This window comes from Phlebotomus papatasi, chromosome 2 (genome assembly GCF_024763615.1).
Source record: "Phlebotomus papatasi isolate M1 chromosome 2, Ppap_2.1, whole genome shotgun sequence".
Lineage (NCBI taxonomy): Eukaryota > Metazoa > Arthropoda > Insecta > Diptera > Psychodidae > Phlebotomus > Phlebotomus papatasi.
Genome location: NC_077223.1, coordinates 30,655,292 through 30,682,563, shown reverse-complemented (window position 1 = coordinate 30,682,563; position 27,272 = coordinate 30,655,292). Strand labels below are relative to the sequence as shown.

Sequence of the window (27,272 nt, the reverse complement as noted above, 5' to 3'; positions counted from 1 at the left end):
TTAAAAAAATATTAATCATTTCCATTTGATTGCATTATTACTCAACCCTAAATTCGAGAGCGCGAGTTTATCAACAGAGTTGGTTTTGATATGATAAGTTTGTGATTAAAATTACAAGACTAAGAGACTTGTTGATCCAAGAAAAAGATCATTTCTAAATAATAACTCAAAATTTTTCTGTGATGTTTCGCATTTTTGCCACAAATCTCCGGCAGTTTTCATCAAGTGCCAGGAGCAAGCTTACTTTATGTTCTGAGAAAGATGGTGTCAGGAATATTGTGCTGAATAATCCCAAAACTAGGTAATAGGAAGATTTCTATATTATTATTTAGGTTCCTTTTTAAATTAATTGGTTGTTTGTAGGAATTCCCTATCTCTGGAAATGATGAATGATATTTTAGGTGATCTAACACATAATCTGGAAGATAAATCTCTGAGGGTCATTGTGCTATCCTCAGTGGAGAGTCCGGTGTTTTCTGCTGGACATAATCTTAAGGAATTGGTAGGAAAACTGCCTTATCTTTATTTTTCCTTTTTTGTAATGTGGATTAAAAATTCCAGGCTCCAGAAAAGGGTGAGGAAGTTCATAGGGAAGTCTTTAATGTTTGCAATAAGCTCATGATGGCTATGATTGAGGCTCCAGTACCGGTAATTGGGAAAGTAAATGGCTTGGCAGCAGCTGCTGGATGCCAGTTGATTGCCAATTGTGATATGGTCATTTGTTCCTCCAAGAGTTCCTTTTCAACTCCAGGGTAGGGAATCTGTTATCCTCGTAGAAATTACAGATTAGAGACTGATGTTTTTCAGGGCAACATTTGGAGTTTTCTGCTCAACACCAGGAGTTGCAGTCGTTAGGAAAGTTTCTCGAATGAAAGCTGCTCAGATGTTATTTACAGGACTCCCAATTTCTGCCCAGGAAGCTCTCAGTTGTGGTTTAGTGAGTTCTGTGGTGCCTCCGGAAGAGCTTGATGCAGAAGTAGACAGAATTTGTCAGGCTATTTCATCTAAAAGTCGTTCTGTGATTGCTCTTGGGAAGAAATTTTTCCATCAACAAGTCGAAATGGGCACCAAGGAAGCTTTTGAGGCTGCTGGTGAGGTGATGGTTAGGAATTTGTCTGAACCAGATGGGCAGGAAGGTGTAAGGAGTTTTGTTGAGAAGAGAAAACCTATATGGACGCATGAGGGTTGATAAATAAAAATGTTATCGTTTTTTTTTTTTCAAATTCTGCTTTATTTCGCGTCTCATTGGGACATTCATATATAGAGGATTTTACACGATTTCTTCCACTTTTAATTTACAATTCTTTTTTTTCCCTAGAGGTGACTAAAAAGTTGTTACATTAAGTGTGGACTTTGAAAAATGAAATCAATTTTTTTTTTATATAATGAAGAAATATTTCAGATTGTTTTTTTTTCTTTAACTCCCCTAAACTATTTTCTCTCTTTTTTTCCTGTTTTAAAATACAAATAATGTCTTCGTTGCGCTTTTATTGTGTTCCTTGCAGGAAGGAATTAAACAGTGAGTGACTGCGCAATTTCGAAATTTAACTAACGTTACCTGTCAAGTTTCATTTTTTGTTAGTTTACATTTAAAAGTGATATATATGTATATATATTTTACTCGATTATACATTTTTCTCGTCGTCTCAATTCTACCCGAAAAAAAACTCTCAGCAATTCACTATTTGGGGGGGCGGGGGAAGAATGGGGAGAACCATCTTCATTAAACTTACAAATAACTCCATGTTGAGTGTTCAATTTGCACATAAATTATCACGCACTAGAATTATTGGATTTCGACTTGACTGACGATCCGGGGATCGAGTTGTCGAGGACAAAAGTTGGACTCTGTTGGGATGTGGACGCAATTGGTTGATAATGGTAACCTTGGCGATTCCGATTACTCGACTTTTGGGGATTACCCAGCGTCGGGGCTTTGTTGAAAGCCTGATCTGGACGTTTGGCTGTAGGAGATAGAAAACATACATTTAACATTAGTTTCGAAATATTTAAAAATTGTTTTTCAGTATAGTAAAGGGGAAGGATTTCAGGCTTCGCATACACTCTAGCTTCGAACACTTCATTTTTCCCATATCCCTGTAATGAATCCGACTTTATTTTTTTTTCAGGAAATATGGGATTTAAGACAATGTATTAAAATGTGCCATAGGTAGGATCACATTTAGTAAAGGAATATGTATCAAGAAAAAACTGGGTTGCGGTCAAAAAATGGGTTCCGAAAGCCAAAATCCCAGGAGCCAAAATTCCGAACGCCAAAATCCCAGAAGTAAATATCCCGAAAGCCAAAATCCTGAATAGTTCGAAATCCCGAATTGCCGAAATCCCGAAAGAGTCAAAATCCCGTAAGACAAAACCCCGCAAAGTCAAAATCCGGAATAGTTCGAACTTCCGTATAGCCAAAATCCTGAAAGCTAAAATTCCGAAAAGTCAAAATCCTGAATGGGCCGAAACCCGAATGGATCAAAACCCCGAAAAGCCAAAATCCGAGGACTTAAAAAAATCCTCGCCAAAAAATTACAGGAGGATTTAAAAAAAAAATTCTCCAGAAAGACAAAATCCGAGGATTTTGACTTTCAGGATGTTTAGATTTCGGGAGTTTGGCTTTTCGGAATTTTGACCCATTCAGAATTTCTACCCATTCAGGATCTTGACTCATTCGGGATTTTGCCTTTCGGGATTTTGACTTTCGGGATTTTGGCCCATTCGGGATTTCGGTTTTTCGGGATTTTGGTTTTTCGGCATTTTGGTTTTTCGGGATTTTGGCTTTTGGGATTTTGGCATTCGAGATTTTGGCCGGCATTGGTATTTTATCTAGGTTAATATTAAATTTTTAAATTTCTGACTCGATATATAATTCTCCACAAGACCTTTTAACGTAAAAAAATAGCCATATGGTTTGACAAGGCACATCGAAGTGATTAAAAAAATATAATTAGGGTGCATTGTGGAAAAATTTATATACTATATTATTATTTATTCGCATATTTCTAAAGTAAACTGGCCTTTAATATAATATAATTTAATTTAGCTCTAAAAGGAAATGTGGAAATAAATTGAAGAAACTAAATTATGGTAAGGCCCTGCTTTCCTTAAAAATAAGCGAAAAAATATCATATCTATGTAGCTCAATTTCTCCCTATATTGTTTTTACTTTACTTTTTGATTTATGTTTTTTTAGCTGAGTTTTTTAAATTGTTTTACTACTTCTCTACACTAATAACCTTTAAATTAGTTTTAGTGTATGTTGTAACTATCATATTGTTGGCAGTAAAATTTATATAGGAACTTTTGCTTCAACGGACGGGATTCCACGAAGGATAAAACTTAAGGCCTCAGCGTCACGCAAAGATTTTTCTTCACATAAACGTACTAAAATTCCTAAATAACAATATCTTCTTATAATCGAGCACCAGGAAAAGCAATTAAAAAATAGTGAGCAAAAGAATTCGCGAAGTGCACGAAATCGACACTGTTCGTCTACTTTGCTAAATTTCTTCGCTAGCACTGTTTGGTCATGTAGTGGTTTAGCACGATTTAAAAAAAAAGTTAAAAAATTTAAACTTAGTACAAGACGGCATAGAATTATTTTTTTTTCATGAAACAAAAAATTCAATTGGCCTATTTTATGGATGCATTTCCATTTAGAACCGTTTCAGGGGTTTTAGAAATTGCTAAGCTTGTCAAATAACTTTTTCTTTTAGCAAAGTTCATTAGGAAATTTGAATTTTAGAAGAATTTGGCCTTTTATGGTATTATGAATAAAATGTTGGTCAACACTATCATTAGAAATCATACAGAAAAGCTTAAGGTATTTAAATTTTCTCTCTGTAGAGTTCAAACTATAGAAGACTATGTCAATTATCTTGTACATCACACCATCTTTTTATAATCTAACACACTTTCCTCTCTTCTAATCAGAGATACGATATTATAGCTTCATAACATGCAATAGTAATCAGTCTAAATATTGTCTGTGTGGTCTGAGACAAAATAAAGGTTGGGTTCTTATATTTGTTACGTTAGGAGGTTAAGTTTAGCTTCTCTGTTCAGACAGAAGTGCTAAAAGTGTCTTGGGTTAAGAGGAAATGGTCTGTTGTACGAGATAATTGGAATTTCCATGGCTAAATTAATGGTTATATACAGTACCCGGATTTGTTTGCTTTCGTTCTTGAATTTCACATCTACTTTCTTACCATTCTAGGTTATAGGTAATAATATTTAGACGGGAAAATAATCACGAATAATAATTCTCCATCACGCTGTGGTGGAGAAAGGCTAGGTGGTAGTGTTATGGTCATATTAGAAGAAAAACTCTGAGAGTTCACTGCTCTTACTTTATGTATGACCAATTAAATTGTTGAGTTAAATTATTTAAAAAAGAACAGAAAAAACGTATTGGATACATTTCAATTGCAATTTAGCATAAGAATGTACTAAATTTATTCTTGGCAAATAGAGATGCTGTTTTGTATAAGATTATTGTAAGGAAACTATTAAAAGAGATAGTAATGGAGACCTGATTTATGGTGAAATGGGGTTCTAGAGGAAGGTACGAATATTAAAATGTTAAGTTACGAATGTTAGACATATTTTGTTGGATAATTCTATAGATAAAAAAAAATGTTGGACGAGAATTTTGTGTAGGGGAAGGCTTTCAGTCTTCGCATACACTCTGGCTACGAACACTTCATAGGTATTTTGCCATATTCCTTCAATGAATCTGATCTAATTTTATCAGGAAATATTATGACTTGAGATTAAAAGTTAAAAAAATTGCCATGAAACGCAAAGCGTGCGCGAACCTGAAAGACTTCCCCTTTTTCAAGAACGATTTTTTTTTATAAATCAGGCTTTGCCTTACCTTCCTATTGCAGTATGTATTAAAGTTTTATGGCTATTAACATTAGTTTGCCCACAAAAATTCTTTAAATTATAGTTTCCCATTAATTTTGTGAATTTAGAACTAAAATGAACTAAAACTTGGCATTTCTTCCTTAAGGAAATCAAAGTTAAAGAGTATACATCATTATTGAATGAAAGCCCAAAACATCATATCTAAACTCGTTTTAGGGACAATTAATATGAATCGTCATAAAATTTTGATGTAAAGTGCGATAAAAGGGTTAAAATCTTATTACAAAATTTAATTTTTTTGGAGACAACTTTCCAAATACAAGGAGTTCCGGCTTGAAAGGAAACGGACTGAAAGAAGTTCATATGAATTGCCTATTCTTGGGAGCTAATTTATAAAATAATTTTTGAAATGCTCCTAAATGTAAGCAAATATTTTTCACGCGCACGCGGTAAATTTGAAATACATTTCTTATGAACCGTTTGCACTGAAAATAGGCTGAAAAATTGCTGCCGAAAATATCTTGCATACATCACGGTGTTTACATAATTTATCCCAAAGATATCCCCTGCAAATATGCAATTTCACCGTGTCAGTGGAGTTAATTCGTGAACTTTTTTTCAGTCCCGAAAAATTCTTTCAAAGCGGAACTCCCTATAGTGGTTAGATTTTAGGAATATGCGTGAAACTCACCGGGTATGTAAGGCTTTTGGTTGCAGATGGACGCAGTGGGCGTCGTGGCCTTTAGGAGGGAATTGTGGGAATTGGGACCATCAGTGTGGGTGTGATTGGGCACTTCGGATGTGCTAAGTGGACTCAATTCGCGATCTAGTGCCTCGCTCGGGTCATCCGGCACTTGGCGATATTTGGACGGGCACTGCGTGAAGGCGGAAAGAAGGAAGGCCTCCAAGGCGCACACATATCCGATAATCTGCAAAAATAAGGCTTGTTAATCTATATTTTTGTACAAAATACAAAAAAATAAACTCACGGCAGAGACAAAAAGGGTATCTTTAGTATGCCGTGGTACCCAGATAAAGGCCTCGGCGAAAAGAACCATGTGTAGAAGTAGGGATGATCCCAGGATAAAGATGAGCCCGATGCTTAGGTAGACCCAGGCATTGACACGGGCCCAGTTGAAGGGGAGCACGAGGGCGATGTGGGAGATGTCCAAGAAGAGCATCAAGCACGTGAGGAGGAGGGAAAATAGTGCACAGAACACCATCAGACGCAATCGGCCGATCAACGGAAGCAGGAACAGACCAACTTGGACAGTTCCTGCTGAACACTCACACGCCAGGCAAATGGCCGAGGAAACCTGAAGAAATTTTTGAAAAGAAGACTTAATAAGACATTTCCTTTGAAGTAGGTATCCCAAGGGACTTACCACAAGCAGGATGCGCACGATTCCCGTGGGAGTTTTGAGGTGCGTCGTATCGCAGTGCAGCTGAACTCCTCCCCAGGGCACCTGCATGTTTCCCAGCCTGGCGCGGTATTGAGCGTGTGAATCCCACGAAGTCACTGTGCCGAGCGGTGACTCGAGAGATATAGACAATTCTCCGGCTCTGCTGCCAGCTATTTCAAAGTCCTGAAAGTGTACAAGAAATACTTCACATTATCACTTTAATCTTACTACACTTCTGAGAATCTTTGTGGTGAAGTCACAAAGAAATTCTCAGGATTCTTCCAGTTATCCCTCTGTTAATATAAAGATTAGAATATTTCTCTACGAATGATTCAATGAAATTGGATTATGAGATAAAACAGCATGCTGAAAAGCATTTTCAAAAAACGTTTTAAATTTATTGATAAAGAATGTTTTATTTAATTTCAAAGATGCTTTAAAGAAAACCATAAAGCTAAATTTATGAAGCTTAAATAATCAATTTTGTATGAAACATGTCTAAAAGCAAGCATTTTATTATAAAAGGGAGCTATTTAATTTTGCGGTTTCTGCGTAACGATAAAATTTTACAAGAAAATGCGATCTTAGAAATTTTTTATAACATAACAATGAAGTTTTTGGGCACGAAGCTATCAGGGGCATATGCAAAATTTGTAATAAATATGATCATTCATGAATGGTCTAACGTCTAACTTAGTAAAATTTGCTATAATGAAAACTTGCCGTATCGACAACTCAGAATATAAGTCGAACAACTAGATTTTTTAACAATCTAACATTTTGTAATGAATACATTCCAAGAAAATGTTATGCATCAAACGATATGTTGTTTTTCGGTAAAGCTCAATGGGAGATTTTTATTTCAAATATAAATATCTCGGTTTAAAGGGATTTTAATAGTGTATTATTTAGGGTATCGAGAATCTTCGTTTTTTTCATTTTGTTTTTTTTACACTTTTGTAATTTTGTTTCGGATACATATTAAGGAAACTAAATTTTTCGTATGCAGAGCATTCGATTTTGGTTGATAAAGACCAGTGTCTTAAAATAAAATTTAACACAGTATACTACCTAAAATGACAATGTGCACAGCAGTTCAACTTTTCGCCACGAATGAGACCTATATCATCGAATAAGTATTGCCAAAGGTAATAACCTTTATTCCGGGATCAACTCCAAAAATATGTAGGAAAAGTATTAGAACATAAAATCTATGTTTAAGAAATGGGTTGAATTATTTTACAAAACTTCTTTTTTACAATAACTGTCTTACCTAGTTGGTGGCAAAAAAAAACAAAACAATTTATAAAGGAGATCTTAAGGAAGATTGTCCTAGAACAAACTGAATTCTTATATCTTCATTTTCCTGTAATTTTCCAAATTTTTCTTTAGAAAAATTCTTGAATATTCTTCAAATTAATAGTAAGGATTGTGTGCAGGGAAATGCCTCCTATACTGAAATATTCTCCTTGAAAAAATAGTTGAATCCTTTGGCGCTCGCAGAGTCCTAAAAGATACCGTTATTAAAAAAACTTTGACTAATAAGTTCGGACTAAAAATATTTTAATAAAACCATTACACTTTAATTTTTTCGGTAATTTTTTTAGCGATACCTTCTTAACCGTATGATCTTCAGTAACTTTAACTCTCTTTTTAAGGACAATGTCGTACAAGCAATCCTTTTGACGAAATTAAAGGACATTTGAGAATATATATGGAAAGAACTTGGAAATTACAAGGAAAATGGATAGGGAAAATGGATAGGTTTCTTCTAGGAAAATGTTCCTTGAGTTCGCCTTTAGAAATCGTTCTTTTGGCACTAACAGAATTCTTAAGAATTTTTACTTTAAGATATCTCAGAAGTTTGACGTGATAGACTATGTTTCTTTGGGAGATATGTTCAAGATACAGGATAGACTCCGAAAATGCCAATGGTTTCCAATCATACGATAAAAGTTTCCATTTATTGTCCTGTAATATTCTGGCTTTAAAATGTGATAAGTTTATATTGGAGCTAGGGTAAAGTGATATAATTTGGAATTAGTGTTACAAGTTGGACAATTCGCCAGTACAAGTTGGACAGGGATTTTTTCTTGATAAATACAGTACTGATTTTTTATAAGCACAAGGAACCAAATTATAACACTAAAGCATTAAAAATATACAAATAAAAATGAAGTACTAAATTTATCAAGACAAAAAGCCCTGTCCAAATTGTACTATTGTCCAACTTGTACCACTTTACCCTACCAGATGGTGTAGTCAGACGGAAAATCTAAAAATACATATTTAACCCTTTAAGGACGATTGGAACACCGGTGTCCCATAAAGAAAATAATTTTTCCTGACTACCCAAAGTTATTTTTTTTCTTATGTCTTTACGTAATTGTAAAGTAAAAGGTTGAGGGAATCTAGAATATTTTTTTACAAGCCTCTAGTTATTTGCTATGTAGGGGAAAGTCGTCTGCCTTTAAATGCAGCAGCCTTCAAATGTTGCGATTTTTTCGTTGTTCTCAAAAGCATAAATTATATTCTATTAACTATTAGGTAGCTATCCATCATCCTCGCAAATCATCAAAAAATGGAGAGCCTAGCTCCTATTTCCTAGATGTTAGATAAAAAAAAAATGAAAATGAGCTCTAAACTATAATTTTGATGTTCCACAAATCATGTGATTTTTCATAGTAAAAATCATTTTACAAATAAATCTTCCATTGTGACACATAGAAGGTTAATCAGGCTTAATATTTCTGTTAATACATTTTGGTTCAGATGACACAATTTTTGTGGGTGGCAAAAATTTGCAAATATCACCCTGCAGCAGCCTTTAAATGCTAATGTCGTGTGCCTTTAAATCCTATCTTTCCATACATCAAAACATGTGAAATCGAACTCCTACTTTTCTTTGACGAACGTCATACAAATACTTATAACCTGCTTTCTTGCTCCGGCCGGGATGTTTCAAGTTGACAATTTTCAACTTCAATGGCTTTTTCTTCCAAATTTTCAAGTGCAAAACAGTGCTTCAGAAAAATGTGAAGAAAAGTTATTGTGTAATGTCTTTTGACTGCAGTGATAATTTTAGTGAGTGCGTTAGGCTTCAACCTAATCATTTATAGCCCATTTAGTTTTATTGATTCAATATTCTCAGTGAAAAAAAAAAAACATTTAAAGGCAGCTGCCTCGCGTTTGAAGGCAGACTATGCCAGCTGCCTTCATACAAATCGACATCACTTTTTTAATTTCCTCAGAAGGAAAAACTGAGGACTTGCAAGTGCTAAATGAGGTAATCATATACGCCGAATGAACAAGAGATTTTTTTGGTGTAGTAGAAAATAAAATCCATTTTGTGGATTCTTCAGAAAAAAATCTTTAATTTGGAACTCCATTTTTCGTTTGAAGGCAGACGACCTTCCCCTAGTAAATATTTTAGCTAAAAAATGGCGAATTTTTAAATTCTCAAATTTGTAATTGATTTTATTTATTTTTTATACTTCCAATTTTTTTTACGCAAAACCCTTTTGGTGATAAAAACTACAATACTCATACGTAATATTTTTCATTAAAACGAAAAATATTATTTATTGGTATTGTCAGAAAAATTACTTAAATTTTTGGGCAATTTTTGTCCCTATCGTTCATAGAAGCACAAAATACACCGAATCAGACTCTGTTGGACTTTCCAAGGGTAGATGTAAGACTTATCATTGCTTATGTTTACCAGTTTAATTTTTATTGTTGATTTTCAGTCCGTAAAAAGTGCCTCGTTGTTAAAGGGTTAAAGGCTTAGTTTTCACATTAACTTTGACCCGAATTTCATTAAGATCGGTTAAGCCGTTTTTGGGAAATGAATAGTCAAAGTTTTAACTTTTTTGAAGGATATCGTTAATTTTCCAAGGACTGGCAGTCCTTTCCAAAACCCAAGGGTTTCGGTTATTTTTAAATCATATACCAACACCTACAAAATGGGCCTAGTCTCACCTTAGGTGAAGGGTTGGAGCAGCTTCCATACATTCTTGCCTATTGTTCTTTATGTCCACATTGAAACAAATTGCCTATGCTTGTGTAGGAAAAACTGTGAAATATGGACATAACTTGCTCTAGTGTGTAGATGTCTTTATGGTACTTTTGAAATTGACACACGATGCTTAAAATCTTAAATAGTTTACATTAACACGATATGTAAATAAGCTTTATTTTAGGGCTGTTTTTTCTAAAATAAGCATGAATTGCGTGGAATATTAGGTGAGATTCTTAACAATCTCACCTACTATAATCCTAACAAAATTTCATGTCCTCCGATCGCGCTCAAACTTGGCCAAAATGTGTTTCGCCACTTCCTGATCACGAATATATGGGGGGCTAAGTTACGTTCCCGGCCGGCCGGCCGGCCGGCCGGCCGCTCTTTGGAGCTTAATAGCTCCTAAACTAAAAAAGATATCGACTTGCGGTTTTCGGCAAAGATTATATATCGGGTGAAAATTGCAACTTGGTGCATTGACCCCCCACCCCCCACCCCTCCTTCCGCCATTTTGAAGACCCCCCTTTTTTTGTTTTCTCAATAGCTCCGCCCCTATGGCATCGAGCGGGCTCAAATTTTAGTATGTTATAGCTGGGCCTTAGAGCTTTCCATCAATACCAAACTTAAGGTCCCCCGACCCCCCTGACCCGAGCTATAAGGGTCCAAAAAAAATTTCTTAAAATGGCCATAACTCCGGTTCTAATTGTCAGAATTTAAAAAATGAGGACTTTTTGGAAAGCCCTCGTGAAATGCCACTTCCTCTTCTAACATCGCAAGTTCATAAAACCACCGCTAGGGGCGCTATTATTAAAAAGAAAATTTTTAAATCTTAAAAGTTAAATAACTCAAAAATTCCTTATGCAATCGGGCTGAAATTTTCGTATGTTGTAGCCGTTGATTATACCTATCAAACAAAAAAAACCTTAAGTCGATCCATAACCCCTGACCCGAGCTATAAGGGGTCAAAGTTCGAACATTGACCGGCCTCTATCTCCGGTTCTAATTAACATATCGACCTAAATTTTACCTTTTTGGTTTCGTCTCGATGAGCACTTTCAGATGGAAGTTCAAAAAGTCACCACAGGTGGCGCTGTGATAGCGTCAAAATTCATCGAAATTCAAAGTCACTTTTCTCAAAAACGGCATTGTGCAAGTTAATGAAATTTTAGTATGTTGTAGCCCAGTCTAGGACGTTTCCAAAATGGTGCGTATGTGCGCTGTGGTTTCAATAGAACCGGAGATATGAGGGGTCAAAGTTCACGAAATTCAAAAAATCATATCTCCGGTTCTATGTGACCGATTTTGATGAATGAGGGCTTAAAAGAAAGATCTCACCAAATGCTACAACTTTCTAGAATATTTGAACTTCGTGGGACCAACACCAGGGGCGCCACAGTCGAAAAACCAATTTCAATATCACATAACCTCAATTATCTCGACTGTCGCTGAACCGATTTTGATGATTACTTCGACATAATTGTAGAGGACATTTGTCTCTAAATTTCGTCCATACATCATTTTCCGCTCAGACTACGCTATCACTCCGATTTTGCCGTTTAAGTGTGAAAAAATTGATTTTTCCCATAATAACGCTTTGAAATCACTCAGATGCCAATTGGACTGCCTCTACTCCACCAAGACACTTAAAATAGGGTTTTAAATGGAAAGTCCCACAAAATACAACAATTCTTTGATATAGTTGAAGTTCAACAAATGACTACTTGGGGCACTCTGGATGAAAAAACGAGTTAAGAAACAAAAAACCTCGATTATCTTGGCTTCTGAGTAATCGATGAGATCATGTTCTATGGAAAAATTATAGAGAACATTCTGGTCTACATTTCACCCATATAACACTTTTCTGTCAGTTCATCCAAATCCTTGATATTTTGGTTTAAATACAAAATTTGTATAATTTCACGAATTTGATTCAAGATAACTGAATGGCGTCTCCCAACTTCAGCTCTAAATCGAATTTGCATGCACTCCGAGTTAGCTCACGTTAAGAATCTCACCTACATAAGCCGGTTAGGATTATCTGTCCCTTTCTTGCAAAAGTTATTTCTTAGACCTTCATGTAACCTTTGCTTATTAAATAGCTCCCTTCAAGTTGAAATTTGATATTGAAATCGTAAAAATATTTACTAGCGAAATGTAGAAATTTATAATTTTTTTAGGATTAATTAAAAAATATTATTATTAATATTACATTGTTCTTTTACATGATCGAAATTCAAGAATAAGTTATAAACAATTCTATATAAAGCATTATATTTTATTTAAAATTATTTTTAATTTTTTCATTCTTTCAAACATAAAATTAGGCCGTTTTAATTTTTTAACTCAATATTATCCAATTCATAGAATCTTGAGATAAACAATGAAAAAATATTTTTGTATTTTTATATACATTTATTTTTACAATCTCAAGAAAATATGTGTAATTATAAGACACCAATTAATACTAAATTGAATAACCATATATACACTATTTTTTAACTTAATTTTCACATTTAAATCCCATTTAATTAAAGATCTTTTCTTTTTCTTTCTTTAATGTCTGACAATGCAAGTATTTTGTTTGCAAGTATGCCAACTATCTAAAGAACAACATTCATATAAATTTTTCAATTATAAAAAATAATACCTTGTAACAATATATTAGATATAAACTATTAATAGATATAGCATAGCTTAAGGAAAATGCGAATAGAGGCAATTTTGTATGTCACTTTCCTGGGGGGAGGGAGAGTGAGAGTTGAGGGCATCAAAAATCGATCAATAGCAGCGTAAATAGGAACTTTTCTACTCTTTCTAATTAACCTAATTGCTCCTGCAGAACCGGGGGGTGGTGTATAGAGAGAAAAGGGTGGTCATGAATGTATAGAGAATAGGCAGAAAAAAAAGGAAAAAAAAAATGTTTCAGCTGACTTTCGCTTTTCAGGGCTTTGCTTTAATAACTTTTTCCTGCCCCATGTGTTTTTCTTTTCACGTGGTGAGTGGTATTCCCTGAAGTCCTCAGCCACAGTGCGAATAGTGAAGGGTGTTTGGGGGTGGGTAGAAATGGGTGGTTGAAGGTGTATGTTGATGGTAAAAAAAAAGAACGAAAATTAGAGAGTGAAAGTGCAATACTCACGTGTGAATTTTCTACACAATCGTCATCATCGTGTACCTGAATATCTTCGAGCTGACAGCAGGCCGGTTCTAAGTCTCGTATTTCTTCCAGGAGAAATTCTATCTCATCCGTCCCGTACAGATCAGAAACCGATGGCATGTACCGGGGTTGTTGCATTTCTCGCGGGGGTTCCAACCCCCATCACCGTGTGCAGGCAATTTCTCACGCGCCACCCAACGACTTTTCTCCTTACTGTCCTCCTTTTTTTTTGATTGTTGTTGTTGTTGTTGCTTCCTCCTTCCGCCTCCAAGTTGCACCACTCTCTCTCTCTCTCTCTTTCTCTCTCTTTCACCAAAGGGGGTGTTCCTCCTGCAAGGAGTCACACAGTGTGTCCTTCAGTGATCACTGCACCATCAAAATGACCCCAAAAAATGCCAATTCTGCCACCCAGGGCAGCATCATTCGCGGAAAAATCATCACGAGATTGGAATTAAAAATATGTTATGAGGACAAACACGCGAAAATTTCCTGACACCTTTCACGGTTTAACAATGCAGAAGAAAAATCACTGCGGAAAAACACACGCGACAATCACCCCCACAAATCACCCGAATGGACATCCTCAAAACCTCTTGCAATTTCTCACCTGAATTCCACTTGAAAAGGATATTTGATATAAACACTAAAAACGTCCTCACAGGAAATGGGCTTCACTCGCGAAATTTCGATAGAAACACTTCCAGCTGAATGCGTGGTGAGGCGCCATTGAGGGAAATTTTCCGACCATTTTGCATGGGAAAATTTTCACCGGGAAATTCCATTCGAAAGGACATGAACACTTCCTCAAACGAGTATACCAACAAGCCTACAGCAGATGCCACAAACCTTCTATTCAACTATATGTTTCTTCCCTTCGAAATTCTTCCCTCTTTTTCATTCAACACTCATTTGTAGCAATATAGAGGGGATTGAGGATATTGTATCCTTAGGGAAGATTGCAGGAATTGAATTGGCAAGCAATTTTTGAGGCAGTCTGTGTTACCATCATCTGTGCAGGATAACATTTAGAAGGGCCTGATATTTTGAGGGAAATTTCCCCGCCAATACAAAAAGGGGTGTCCTTGCTAGTGATTCTCGTAGTAAAGACGATAGTTTTACAAAAGATTTTGCTAGAATATACAATATCAAGTCGATATTCCAACCGATTTTCTAGAAGAGTCAAATGATTGTTGGATTATACACTCAGAAAAAAGTGAACTAAGACTGTTACTACACACAATACTTACACCTTGTACAAAAAATTATTTTCTTAGAAAATAGGGGAAGGCTTTCAGTCTTCGTACTCTGGCTTCGAACACTTTATAATTTTCCTAGATTTCTTTGAAAAATTTTACTTACAGGGGTCCCGGGATTATGCATATTTTCGGGAGAGAAAAAAGTGCGTGAAACGGCTTCATGCATACAGAAATTTTGCATACTTTCAGGAGACCTCTTTTCAATAAGCTGCGGAAACGCCGTAAAATATGCAAAATAAATGTTGGCGCCAATTTCTTGGGCTATTTTAAGTGTTAATGATTCATAAGTTACGCATAGAGATGGTAAAATTTCAGAAATTTCACAGCAGTCGCAATCTACTTTAGGCGGAAATTCATGAAATTTCTTAAAATTTACCAACTCTAGTTACGCATTTAAAATTTACCGCATCGAAAAAATGCATACATTTAGGGGTAAAGCGTGTATATGAACAATTTCGGTCAACGCTTGAAATGAAGTCAATCGCAATAGGCTTTGGATTTTGTTTTTTTCTACAATGTCGTTTGAGGAGAATTTAATGAGATATCTTTTGGTGATGAAAATCTTGTTAAATTATATTGAGTGTTGACTGAGTAACTGCAAAAAGATGGAGAGCATGCAAAGATTAAGGGCAGAATCATATTGACAGTAAAATGCTTATCGTATTTCGTTAATTTACACATTTTCATTGCAATTCGCAAATTTTCCATTACCGTATTACCTTATCTCATACTCGGTGGCTCTAGGTGAAAATTATATAAGAACATTAAAGAAGTAAAACGAAAATGCGATAAACGGTGAGCAAAAAAATCTGTACAAGAAATTAATCGTACAGTTTTTTTTGCTCACCGTTTATCGCATTTTCGTTTTATTTCTTCAATTTTCTTGTGTAATTTTCACCTAGTGCCACCGAGTATGAGATAAGGTAATACGGTAATGGAAAATTTGCGTAAAAATTGCAATGAAAATGCGTAAATTAACAAAATATGGTAAAGCTACGGTGAGCATTTTACTGTCAATGTGATTGTGCCCTTAATCTTTACATTTTACTGCTCGAACTCAAAAAGAGAGCAGTTATATAATCGTATTTTTTTTCTTCAATTTGTCACTGTTCCGTAGCTTAAACGGTAGGAGAAATCGACTTACAGTCTTCGATGACTTCAATAAAAAAAAAGAAAATCTCTCGACGTTTTTTTACTCCTCCCCAGCTCCCTCTAACCTTTCCACAAACCATGTTTTTTGGCTTTTCTCAAAATTGGCCCAAACTATTTCAATGATTTTCGGATACGTTTTAGAGGTAGCCCAAGCGAACATTTCGCCCAAACATACCTATGACCGGAAAATTCGCCATTTTGAATTATTGAAAGTCAAAGGTCAACCACTTTGGAAGGCTGATTTTTCAACCTATTTGGTTAAATTTGAATTTATTGTAAATGTATTGTAATTTCTAACCGATCTGCATCGGTCTTCATCGGTAATGAACCGGTTAAGTACCGATTTTTGAATAATTTTACAATACCTATTATTAACATTCCGTAAAAACGATGTTTTTTTTCGGTTTTTCTCAAAATTGTCCCAAGCTTTTTCAATGATTTCCGGATATGTTTTAGAAGTAGTCCAGGCGAACATTTCGCCCAAACATACCTATGACCGGAAAATTCGCTATTTTGAATTATTGAAGGTCAAATGTCAACCACTTTGGAAGGGTAATTTTTCACCCCATTTAGTTAAATTTGAAGTTTTTGGAGAGGCATTAAAATTTCGAACCCCGCCGCATCGGTCTTCATCGGTTATGAGTCGATTAAGTACCGATTTTTTGATTTTCAAATGCTTTTGTGACTTATGAATCGATTTGATCTCTATTACATCAGTAATACCAAAAGATCATGCAAAAAAACTAATTCACGGTGAGCTCTATCTCGTGAGTTTGAGCATTCCGCAAAGCTGGGACGCTTTGCCATATCTTTTTCTGACAATAATCAGAAAAATCCAAATGTGAGTTATGCTGAGATCGTGAAATTGACCGAGAAGTGTTCCGCTCCACTGTCCGGAAGATTATACTTCGGTTCAAGGAAGTCAAAACTGTTGCTTAGAAGCCAGGAGGAAGTGACCAAAAGCCTGGAATTCAGCACAAGAAGAAGGAAAAGAAAGTGCTTGAGCTTTTCGAGAAGCAACTTAATCTTTTCGTGCGAAATGTTGGCAAAAACATGGGAATACATTGGAGCTGGGTCCATAAAATGAAGAGGAGGAATGGTTTGATAACCTACAAAGTTCAGGCTGCTCCTCATCGGACCGACAAACACTGTCAAAATGTGAAAATGAAAATAAAACAAGTCAGATTTTTAGCACCGAAAACTGAAAGAAAGGCCTTTATTTCCTTCCGGCAAAAAAAATTACAGAGAGTGATGTTATTCGTAAAAATAGGGGATAGTTTGAGGTGCAGGGGGATGTAGGTGTGATTGGCGATCAAATGCGCCGGGATTGATTTTTGTTTTAGTATGAATGAGAGATCTGAAGAGTTTAAACTTCAGTAACAGGTCGTTTCTCAACCCAAGCCTTGATGCTCTCAATGCCCAACACATTGTCCACGACAGCCTTGAGGTTGGGATATTTCTCAGTGAGGTCGGTCTTGGTCATGTAGTTGAGGTAGTCGAGGATGCCGGCAAAGTAGAGGTCAGCCCATGTGAGTTTACCCAATGCAAAGTGTCCCTTGTTCTCCCTGGCAATGGCATCCAACTTTTCCAGGTAGAAGGGAATGACTTCGTTGTTGAGTGTGACCAGCTTCTTCTCCTTCACATCATCATCAGGCTCATAAGATACAACAGCAATTTCTGTAAAAGGATATTAGATTTATTAGGGATTTTTCTTATTTGAATTTTTGAACTTCTAAGATAAACTTACTGAGGCGGAAGTCATTGATTGTATCCACCACAATGTCAATTTGCAGATCCTCCCACGCGTCAGCACCAACGAGCCCGACTTGCTTCGCCAGGTAGCGTGCCATCGAAATGCTCTGGTGAACTCGTCGTCCATCCACTTCTAGCACGGGCATCTGACCCATCGGCATGGCTGCAGAAAGATCGTGATTATTAGACAAATACTTCAACTTCTCTGTTGATAATCTTGAATTTTCAATTTATAGCTACAACAACCACACAACAGCCAACAATTTTCCGGTCAGGTGAGTAGAATATCTTTTTGTTCTTTTGGATATTTAATGACAGTGGTTTTTAAAGTATTTATTTTTGTTTTTTTTTTTTTAATTCTTGTAAAGGGTATTTAAACTTGGAAGAACAAGGGACAAAATGGTGTTGAACAGTGCCAGTGTACACTGAGAGAAATCTGAAAAAGTTAAAATAACATTCCGGAAATGTTTATTTTACCCTGCAGTATTGATCCGAAATCGGTGTAAATATTATGCTTTTTAGGTGTTTTATGGGTTAAAGTTACCCTTTTTCATTTTAATTTTACACTTAAAATGGTGTAAAATTAACATAAAAAATATTGATATATTTTTACACCTAAAAAGTGTTAAATTTACAAGGAAAAAAAGTTAATCGCACCCCCTTTTTTCTCAGTGTATTATTAAACTGTAAAATTGAAAGAAATATTTGACGAAAATTTCTTTTTCTGTGTAGATTCCATAAGACTAAAAATTTATGATCTAGACAAACTTATGGCTTAAGTCGAGAGACGACATAGTGAAAAATTAATGGCAATGAAATCGGGTAATGTCGTATATATGTCTAGCATATTGTGCATAGTTCAGACTGGAGATTAAGCCTAGTTCCCGAAATAACTGAGTTTCTAAAAAAACAAACAAACAATTTTAATGGCTTTTGTTATAAGAAGTTAAAACACGGTATTTTGATATTTGATCTTCTCCTCCTTTATTCCTTGCTTCGGGTATGGAAATAGACTGATGGGAAAACACCAGAAACATAGAATTTTTCCTATTCAGAAACATAAGAAAAATTTAGTCATTGTAAAGCTTGGGACCGTGCAAAGTATGGGCACTTTCTCCTATATGGTCATTTAGCCTTAACTCTTTCGTCTCCTTTGGGACTCTGGGTACCCATGGAAAAAATATTTTTTTTAGACTATTTAGAATCGATAAAATTCCGATTCTTGTGGATGATTACAAACTATAAGGATGTCCAAATCTAGGATATTTTTTGCAGGATCCCAATTAACTCCTGAGCTAAGATATTCTTGGTCAAAAATCGTGAATTTTCGATTTTCTGCTTCCTTGCACATATTGTGACTTTTTTCATATTTCTAGACCCGAATAAGGAAAAACCTCTCGGGGCCAATAAGTATGATAACTATCAATTACAGATTACATAAATTCGAAAAACAATTTTTTCATAAATTTTCAAAAAACTTGTTCAAAGTTGATGGGAATTCTCGTCCCCAAAAATCTAGAGGTCAAATGTCAGGTTATCCCGCCAATGCCCGTTATTTGCTTTTTGACACCAACCTTGTAAGAAAATTCAAGCGGGAGCGAAATTTTTGCCAATATGGCCGATAATTTTGACATTTGGCAGCGAAAAAGATTGCTTTCGGGGAAGTTTTTCCTATTCTTCCAGATTTTGGTGAATTCTGATTGTCCAGGAAGTGTTTGTTTTGGCTCTTGAGAAAGCTTAATGTGTCTGCAATAACATCCTGTTGAGAGAAATGTGTGTTAAAGTGTTATTCTGTGAAATATTTTGAGGAATCTGTTGGCAAGCAGGAGCTGGGTGTCCTTTTCAGCACTTCCTGGACATCCCACAAGATACTGGTCAATAATTCTTCTTGTTTTAGTGATCAACATTGTAAAGGAGTCATTTGACATGAAAAAATAATTCACAAAATTGATAATATTGGCTTTTGGAAAATTGAAGTTTGTCCGAGTTTCTATCTTTTGCGTTCTTTAGGGGACGAGAGTTCCCATGAGTTTTCCAATTTCCCAGAGGCGGAGAAAATTCTTTCTCTACAAAAGTATCATATTTGACCAGTAAGACTTACAATAAAGTGAGTTTTACTGAAATTCGTTCGCTGGATATGTTGTGGTCCGGAAAGAGTTAATATTCTATTCCAATTTAAAACTTTCCTAAAAAATTGTATTATGAGAAATTAGAGGAAACTAAGTCATTTGGCTAAACTTTAGATCTAAAGCCCGTATTAGTAATAGTTCCAAATGGTTTTGAATATCTAAATAACAAGCAATTGTAATGATTTTACAATGTCTGATATGCCATTTGCCCATAAAATACGATTTTCATTAATATTTTTTTTTTAAAAATCGTCTTTTGAGATATTAGAGCAGTTCAGAGCATTAAGCATAATAAATAAAATTTTTGGCCTTAAATTTTATATTGTGTTTTGAATTTATAGGGCACGTTTCTAATCCGATAAAATAGCCTTTTAGATTTTGAAATGATATCAGACCATTAATTGAATACTGGGGAACTTAATTCTACTTAAACCAATTTCGTTTTAGGGTTTACGGTTTATAGTTACGGGTTACTTTTTTTTATAAATTAACAAAAAATACATTATTTCCTTTTATCATCATTTTAATGTGCATACATTTACCATTGAAAACTTTAGAGATGTTCAAATTCCCTAATTTTCCTCTCAAATGTCGGAACTTCATAATATAAAAGAATAATATATTGTTGGAGGCACGTATTTGATCATTTGAGTAATTTTTTGAAATGTGTCAAGAAACTTTTGGACGATAAAATTTGAACATCTTTTGAAAGACAATTATCTATGATATGATATAAAATCAGTTTTTTTTTTAAATGCATAGATATATATGGATTACAGGCAAGTCTTTTGTGAAAAGAAAAATAACAAAATATTTTTTTTTTAAATAATTTTTCCCACCTGATTTCTCGAATATAAATTTGTCAAGAAACTTTTGACCGATACTGTATTTCGCCTCTGGTAAATGGATTTTAAATTATTAATCATAACACCTGTTAGAACGTCCCACAATTTTTTAAAATTGTTGCTAAAGACTGTGAAGAATTTTTAAGTAACAAATAATTTTTCTTAGATTTGTTTTTGAAGTATATTAAAATTCTTTTGTTTACGATTTAGGAAATACGTAAAGTATTTTGGTATATTGAACATGTATCTTGATAATTTCATTTCATCAATGCTCACTGTTCACTATCCCGATTAATATGCAGAAAGATTAATTAATTTTATGAAAAAACTGTTATTCAGATGAATTTGTTTTTATTCCAGAAAATAATGAAATTTCACGAAATTGGTGAAATAGTTCTTTAATTCTTTTCACAAATATTAATTGAAAAGCTTAAAACAGGGTAACTGTCAATGGTTGTCAATTTGCCATAATATATCACTATGTTTTTACCTTTAGCACTAAATTAAAAAAAAAGATTGATGCTGAATTATTTTACAAGTATAGGGTGTCAAAGAAATCACGCAAGATTTAAATTGAGCGGCGTTTCTGAAATAAAGGTTCCCAACGAATAATAAAAATACTACGTGACAGTTCATAGGGTTATTAAAAATCTATCACTAAATGACAGACCAACCCTTTTTTGTTGTTAAAAAAATATTTCAAAACTAATTAAATAATTTGGTTCGAGAATTGGTCAGAAAATTGACTTAACTTCGTCAACTATAAAGGGTCTAATTCAAAAATTCACAGAATTGAATTAATTGGGGGTGCTAGATACACTTGCCATCCAAGAACAAGACCTTAAAATGATTAATAATATCGTATCAGTATATTATCCAAAAATAAAGCTGATCAAGCGTTACTTTTACTGACGCTCGATATCGCGACATGATAACCGAGTTTATGAAGCATAAATCGAAGGATTTGTTCATTAATAATTAATTAATTATGAATTCATTAATATTGAAGACATGTGGTGGATTTAGCAGGATAGTGTGACATGCCATATAGCCTATGAAATAATTCAATTCCTGCATAACACATTTCCTGATTGTGATTTTCTCCATTGGTGATCCGAATTGGTCCATTGGGTCATGTAATTTTAGACCATTACATTTTTTATTCGGTTATTTGAAGTCACAAGCCTAAGTCAATAGGCTTACATCCACCTCTGTGCATTAAAAGAGGACTTTTAACCCTGAATTATCGAAATTTAGCCACATTTGTCCAAAAAGATCATGAAAACCTTAGACGAAAGGATTCATATGCCATCAGCGAAGCCATGCAGGTTAATTACTGGATGCGGTATTTAATACATAAACCCTATCTTATATACTTTATTTTTTAATTTAGAAAAAAAATGTAATTGAGAAAAAATGTGTTTTTTATTTCATTTAAATCTTGCGTAATTTATGGGACACCCTATGTTATAATAATTTTTGATATTTTCAAATAAAAACCTAAATTCAAAGTATAGTAATGCAGTAACCCAGCGAACACCAGTTAGCTGAAAAGAGCAGCGTTTTCAGCATAGTTTTGTTGAATCGATTAGAAAAATATGCTGACCGGTCAGCAGTACTCGAACAAAACGTGCTAACCAAATGTATGGAAATGGCACTGCCTCGCGAGTGTTATTTTAGCAGAATTCAGCTGAAAATACATATGTTTGCAGCTGAATTGGAATCGATTAGCATTATGGTGTTCGTTGGAAATTTAAAGAAAATAAGACGATTAAATAATACAGTTTTTGAACGAAAAATTAAAAGCATTTGGTATTTTAAGCTTTTAAAACCCTGATTGATTAATTTATTCTTTTGAGTACAACACCAAGTAAGTATTTTTTTCCATATTCTTGTTTTTTGCATGGTTTATTTTACCATGTATTCTTATCACGCGAATTTATGGTCAATTAAATTCTAAATACTTTTCAATTGGCTGTGTTTCAATTGGACTTCACTGTGTTAGACTTTTTTTTCCACATTCTTTTTGTAAGTACAATATGGTGAATAGCCAAACACTAGAATACTAATTAAATAGAAATGTTGTTTATTTAAACAGAAGAAAAATATCTTTTATCTCTTCAGTCGTGGACTGAAAGTAAATAAAAAGCTGCTTGTGATAACGCATAAAATGTTGATTTTTTGAGAATTTTTTTCAACACTTCTTCTGTATCACTTTTAACTGTTCGAACTCTTTTCATTATAATTTCACAATGATAGCCCTCATGTTGTTAATCATTGCGATAAACATGTTAAATATTGTATTTTGCTGAGCAATGCTCTTCAATTTCATTATCAATATCTTAGACTTTATTATGTAATGAGTAAGAGATTATTTTTCCACCAAGTGTAAATTGATGATTGGCAGTTGAGGAGGTTCTGGGAAATATTATAGAATTTTCAGATAATTGTAAATTGGATGGATGTGGGAGAAAGTTGAATGAGGATCGATGATGATTTCTTGGGCGGGAAAGTATAAGAAGATCATGTCTCAATTGCTGGTGATCGTGAGACGATCTTGATGCTACAGATGAAAAAGAAATTGTGGCATGCATTGAATGCATGAATGTGGGTCACACAATTGGAAGTATTATTAGAAATCACTCGAAAATCGCGACAATCAATTGATAGGCCCCCTCGAAAGTACCACAGGTTATTTCTGGGTGTTCGATTGGGGTGACTGTGTCATTGATGCTCAATCACCAAAAGTGGGCTCTCGATCATTGACAAAAAAAAATCTATTGTATGCTCTATGCATTGGATGAGAAGCAATAATACTTACAGGACTTGAGGGTGGGCCATTCTTCGCGTGATACACGCAAATCCTCAAATTCAATGCCACCATAGGCCAGGAGGAAACGCAGTGGCTCGGCCAGAGCCTTAACATTGAAGTAGATCACTTTGTAGTTGGGCATATTTGGGATCTTCCTCTCTCACTATCCTGTTCACTGAATCTGCAATGTACAAGAGAATATGAGAATGAGAAAATGGATAAGTCCGGATGAATGGATTAACAATAGCAAATGTTGACTAAATATGGTTGAAGATCGCGATCGTATGTGTTGGCGCAATTTTTAATGCAAAGTGATCGCGATTTTTTTCTATATGGCTTCTGTGGCGCCAAGAAAATTCCAATAATCACTGCTTTTTTTGCCCACATCAATAGAACGTCTCTATGTCTTTGCTTCAATGACTCTGAAGAAGTGGGCGTTGTTCGGAGTGATCTACATCCGTCAATTTTTCTCTCTTATTCAACTTTTTCTTAAAAAGAAAAAATAATTTCAACTGTTTGTCACAAACTACAGTCGTCCATTTCTATTAACTTTTTTTTTTATCACAGAATTACGCTTTATGAAATTTAGCACCACTTCACAAAAAAATCATTGATCACATGAAGATCACTCCAAGATCGTAGAAGGATCACTTTGAACAGTCACTTTGGAATTCTAGAAAATTCCCTGAAAGCTTTTCACGTGATTTTCCAAAAACAAAAAATTCCACAAATTTTCTAACCACCTTACCTGAAGATGGGCCGGATATCACGATATCGCGAGCTGACGAACCTCACAAGTGGACTAGGTGAGAAATCACCCGGCGCGTCTTTTTATATGCCGGCCGAGCACGAGGCGATGTCGAGCCGGTTTATCGATGTTTGTATAGGGGACAACAGGGCAATTGGTTACATGAATTTTTTAATAAAAATTTGCGACAGTTAAACTTGAGATCATAAATAGGCAAATAAAATTATAACCTTATATTTAATATTTGTTTCTTATAGAAATGGATTAAATAAGTATATTACACGGATTTCAGACTGAAAATTTATTGCTTAATTTATAAAAATCCCGATGTTCTCAATAAAAACAATTTTATCAGTTTTTTTTAGGATTAAAAAAAATCATGAAGAGTAATTAGATAAGTTGAGTTATTTGCTTAAACCTTAGGTCTAAATGTTATAGTAAATTAATAAATTATATGTTTTTAAACATTTCTAATAAACCAAAGTACGTTATTTCCATGTAGTAAAAACCGAATTTTGAATGACGTAATTCCTCTGTATATAAAAAAAACATTAGTGAGTTTTAAATGTTTTTTTTTAATACAGAATGTTGTTTATTTGATATATTTCGCATTTTTTCCAATAAAAATAAAATTTCTCATTTGCTTCAATGATCGCAATGAGCAAGTTTCAAGGAAAATAATTAATACCGGTCATAAGATGGTGGACCTACTTCTCACGGAGATTTAGGACTTAAAGATTTATCATTTACCTAAAGTGTTACCTATAAATAAAATGCAGAATTGTCAAAAAAATCATCTAATCGGGTTTCAGGTTAAGGCTTCAGTCAGACCTAGGTTTATCTATCTGGCTTAATCTTTATAATTTCTTATCAGACTAGGATTTTGGGAAGATTTTGAATTAAGATTAGATATTAAAGGTAAATTTTAGACTTAAAGATTTATCATTTACCTAAAATGTAGCCTCTACATAAAATGCATAATTGTCAAAGAAATCATCTAACCGGGTTTTAGGGTAAGGCTTCAGTCAGACCTAGGTTTATCTATCTGGCTAACCTTAATAATTTCTTATCAGACAAGATTTTTGGGAAGATTTTGAATTAAGATTAGATATTAAAGGCAAATGGCCTCTCAAATTTTCAAAAACCACCGAGATTGCTTGGTATTCAGTATTTAAATATATTCGGAAACTTGCCTAAGTATCCAGTCTGAAAGCCATAAAGGTTTAAGTATGTGGTTTAACTGCATCATCATGTTCGTCCTTCAAAGTAACTCTGTTGTTCAAAATCTATTTCTAACTCAGTCAGGACTTATCTGAGGACATTTTCAACCATAATTTTCCTATAGAATACCTTACGATGATGTGCTAGACTTATATCGACATATTGAACCATTTGAAAATCTTGAATTGCTGTTGTTTTCTTAATACTATTGGCCCGTGGAATAGTTGGCAGCCAAAATTCCGAGTCTTATGTTTACGTAAACATTATATTGTGTTATGGATGATTGATTTTCGTAATTTAAGCTATGATATTCACGATCATTCCATATGCTTTCGTAGCCTCAAAAATCTAATAGAACCTCTAACGAGAAAGTTCTATATTTGCTCCAATTTCTCATAGTTTCCTTTATCCAAACTTGGAAAATTGATCGTCAAGTCCCTAAATAATTATTGACATTACACTAAAATTTTAGTATTATTTTAAATAGTTAAAATAAATTTGAGTTTATTACTATAAATAAAAGTGGTCCTATATTTTATTGTCCGAACAGATTATCACTATTCACGTAATACATGTCAAAATAGAGATCTCTAATGGGCAAAACAACTCTTATTCGACGTATGGATATCATTTGAACATTTCTACATCAAAATCATTTCAACGCATTGGAATAAAAAATTACAAGAGTTAAAAAAAATAGGCTTAGCAAGGGCGGTCCTATTATTTTTGCCACCACTGTATATTATTTAAAAACTAGGGGAAGTTGCCCAGATTTTAAACTATATTGCGGAGTCATATTTATTGAGAAACATAAGTAAATTTTAGTCATTACGAAGTTTGGGATCGTGTGACGCATGGGCACTTCTCCCTTAACTATTATAAAACTATTATACTTCGATAAATATTTACAATATTTCCATTTTTTTAAAGAAACCCGTTTTCAAGTAATTTCATGAAATCAATTACAAAACTTCAACAAAAAATATTAATGATGTTATTAATTTCATAATATTTTTTAGGCCTTAAAACTATTTCATTAATAGTAAGAAGAATTTAACCGATTCCTTTAACGAAGATGGAAAAAGCCGTGAAAATTTAATCTGCCCCTTTAGGAAATTGCCCTATCTTCTCCTATCCGTACAACACCAGTGGAATTTCACTTTAACCACTCTCTCAGTCTTCCTCATTAACTTACCCGTAGATCGTGTATTGGCTGCACACTCCACCCTCCGGGAAGCACTTCTTTCTTCCCATGACACTTGACTGTGTTGGTCTCCCCTGTTTCAGTTGCCACCATATACTGGATATTTGCCTTCGACATGACGAAGCTCTTTCACTATATCAACGATCTCCAGGGTCGAATTAGTTCAACTAACACATCCCATATATTCTCATAAAAGTAAACAGTTTGCCGGTAATTTCCACCCAGAACTTTTGCTGATAAGACAGCCAAAAATAACACAAATTGAGTGAATATATTTTCGCGCTTGAAAGAGAAAAAAATCACTCCATTCGCCCACTGAAAAGTGCCAGAACATTTGCGATTTTCATATCAAATTCTTTACAATGACAGAGCACTTCGTGATTAGATGATAACAAAGTGAGGCGAAAGTTAAATTGAATAATGAAGCTTTACCCATTTCCCGCCCAGTTTTTTAATCTCTTCTACAAAAGAAGATGACCTTGGCATATAAATTGGAATACTCGAGAGATTTTAAGATATTCTTTTGTAGAAGATGCATTAACGATTTAAGAAAACTCGTTTAACAGTGTTTTACTATAACGAAAGATCGTTAAATGACGAAATATCAATTTAAAAGGCAATGACCAGGTTGAGAATGCCAAATCTTGGCACAGAAGGCGTCTAAGAGCTGATTTAGTCTGCATTGTGATTTGATTATAAA

At 34.4% G+C, this 27,272-nt stretch overlaps 3 protein-coding genes across 7 annotated transcripts; 1 reads left to right on the top strand and 2 right to left on the bottom strand.

The window, feature by feature from the left end:
* The first annotated feature begins 66 nt into the window (after window positions 1-66).
* On the top strand, window positions 67-1,223 carry LOC129803433 (enoyl-CoA hydratase domain-containing protein 3, mitochondrial). Its single transcript, XM_055849997.1, has 4 exons — window positions 67-301; window positions 364-502; window positions 562-752; window positions 808-1,223. Exons 1-4 carry the CDS (start codon window positions 183-185, stop codon window positions 1,187-1,189), a joined length of 831 nt encoding a protein of 276 aa, XP_055705972.1. The 5' UTR covers window positions 67-182; the 3' UTR covers window positions 1,190-1,223.
* On the bottom strand, window positions 1,208-26,764 carry LOC129803432 (uncharacterized). Of its 5 annotated transcripts, none has more exons than XM_055849992.1 (6): window positions 14,061-14,201; window positions 13,436-13,783; window positions 6,261-6,461; window positions 5,865-6,191; window positions 5,567-5,804; window positions 1,208-1,964 (listed from the first exon to the last, which is right to left on the bottom strand). In XM_055849992.1, exons 2-6 carry the CDS (start codon window positions 13,589-13,591, stop codon window positions 1,774-1,776), a joined length of 1,113 nt encoding a protein of 370 aa, XP_055705967.1. In that variant the 5' UTR covers window positions 13,592-13,783; window positions 14,061-14,201; the 3' UTR covers window positions 1,208-1,773. The 5 variants fall into 5 exon arrangements, with proteins under 5 accessions (XP_055705967.1, XP_055705970.1, XP_055705969.1 ...); XM_055849995.1 differs by having other exon boundaries at window positions 13,472-13,783; XM_055849994.1 differs by lacking the exons at window positions 13,436-13,783; window positions 14,061-14,201 and adding an exon at window positions 26,564-26,764.
* On the bottom strand, window positions 17,047-24,265 carry LOC129803434 (glutathione S-transferase). Its single transcript, XM_055849999.1, has 4 exons — window positions 24,148-24,265; window positions 23,409-23,580; window positions 17,609-17,776; window positions 17,047-17,538 (listed from the first exon to the last, which is right to left on the bottom strand). The coding sequence occupies exons 2-4, from the start codon at window positions 23,539-23,541 to the stop codon at window positions 17,228-17,230; spliced, it is 612 nt and encodes a 203-aa protein (XP_055705974.1). The 5' UTR covers window positions 23,542-23,580; window positions 24,148-24,265; the 3' UTR covers window positions 17,047-17,227.
* Window positions 26,765-27,272: the final 508 nt, after the last annotated feature.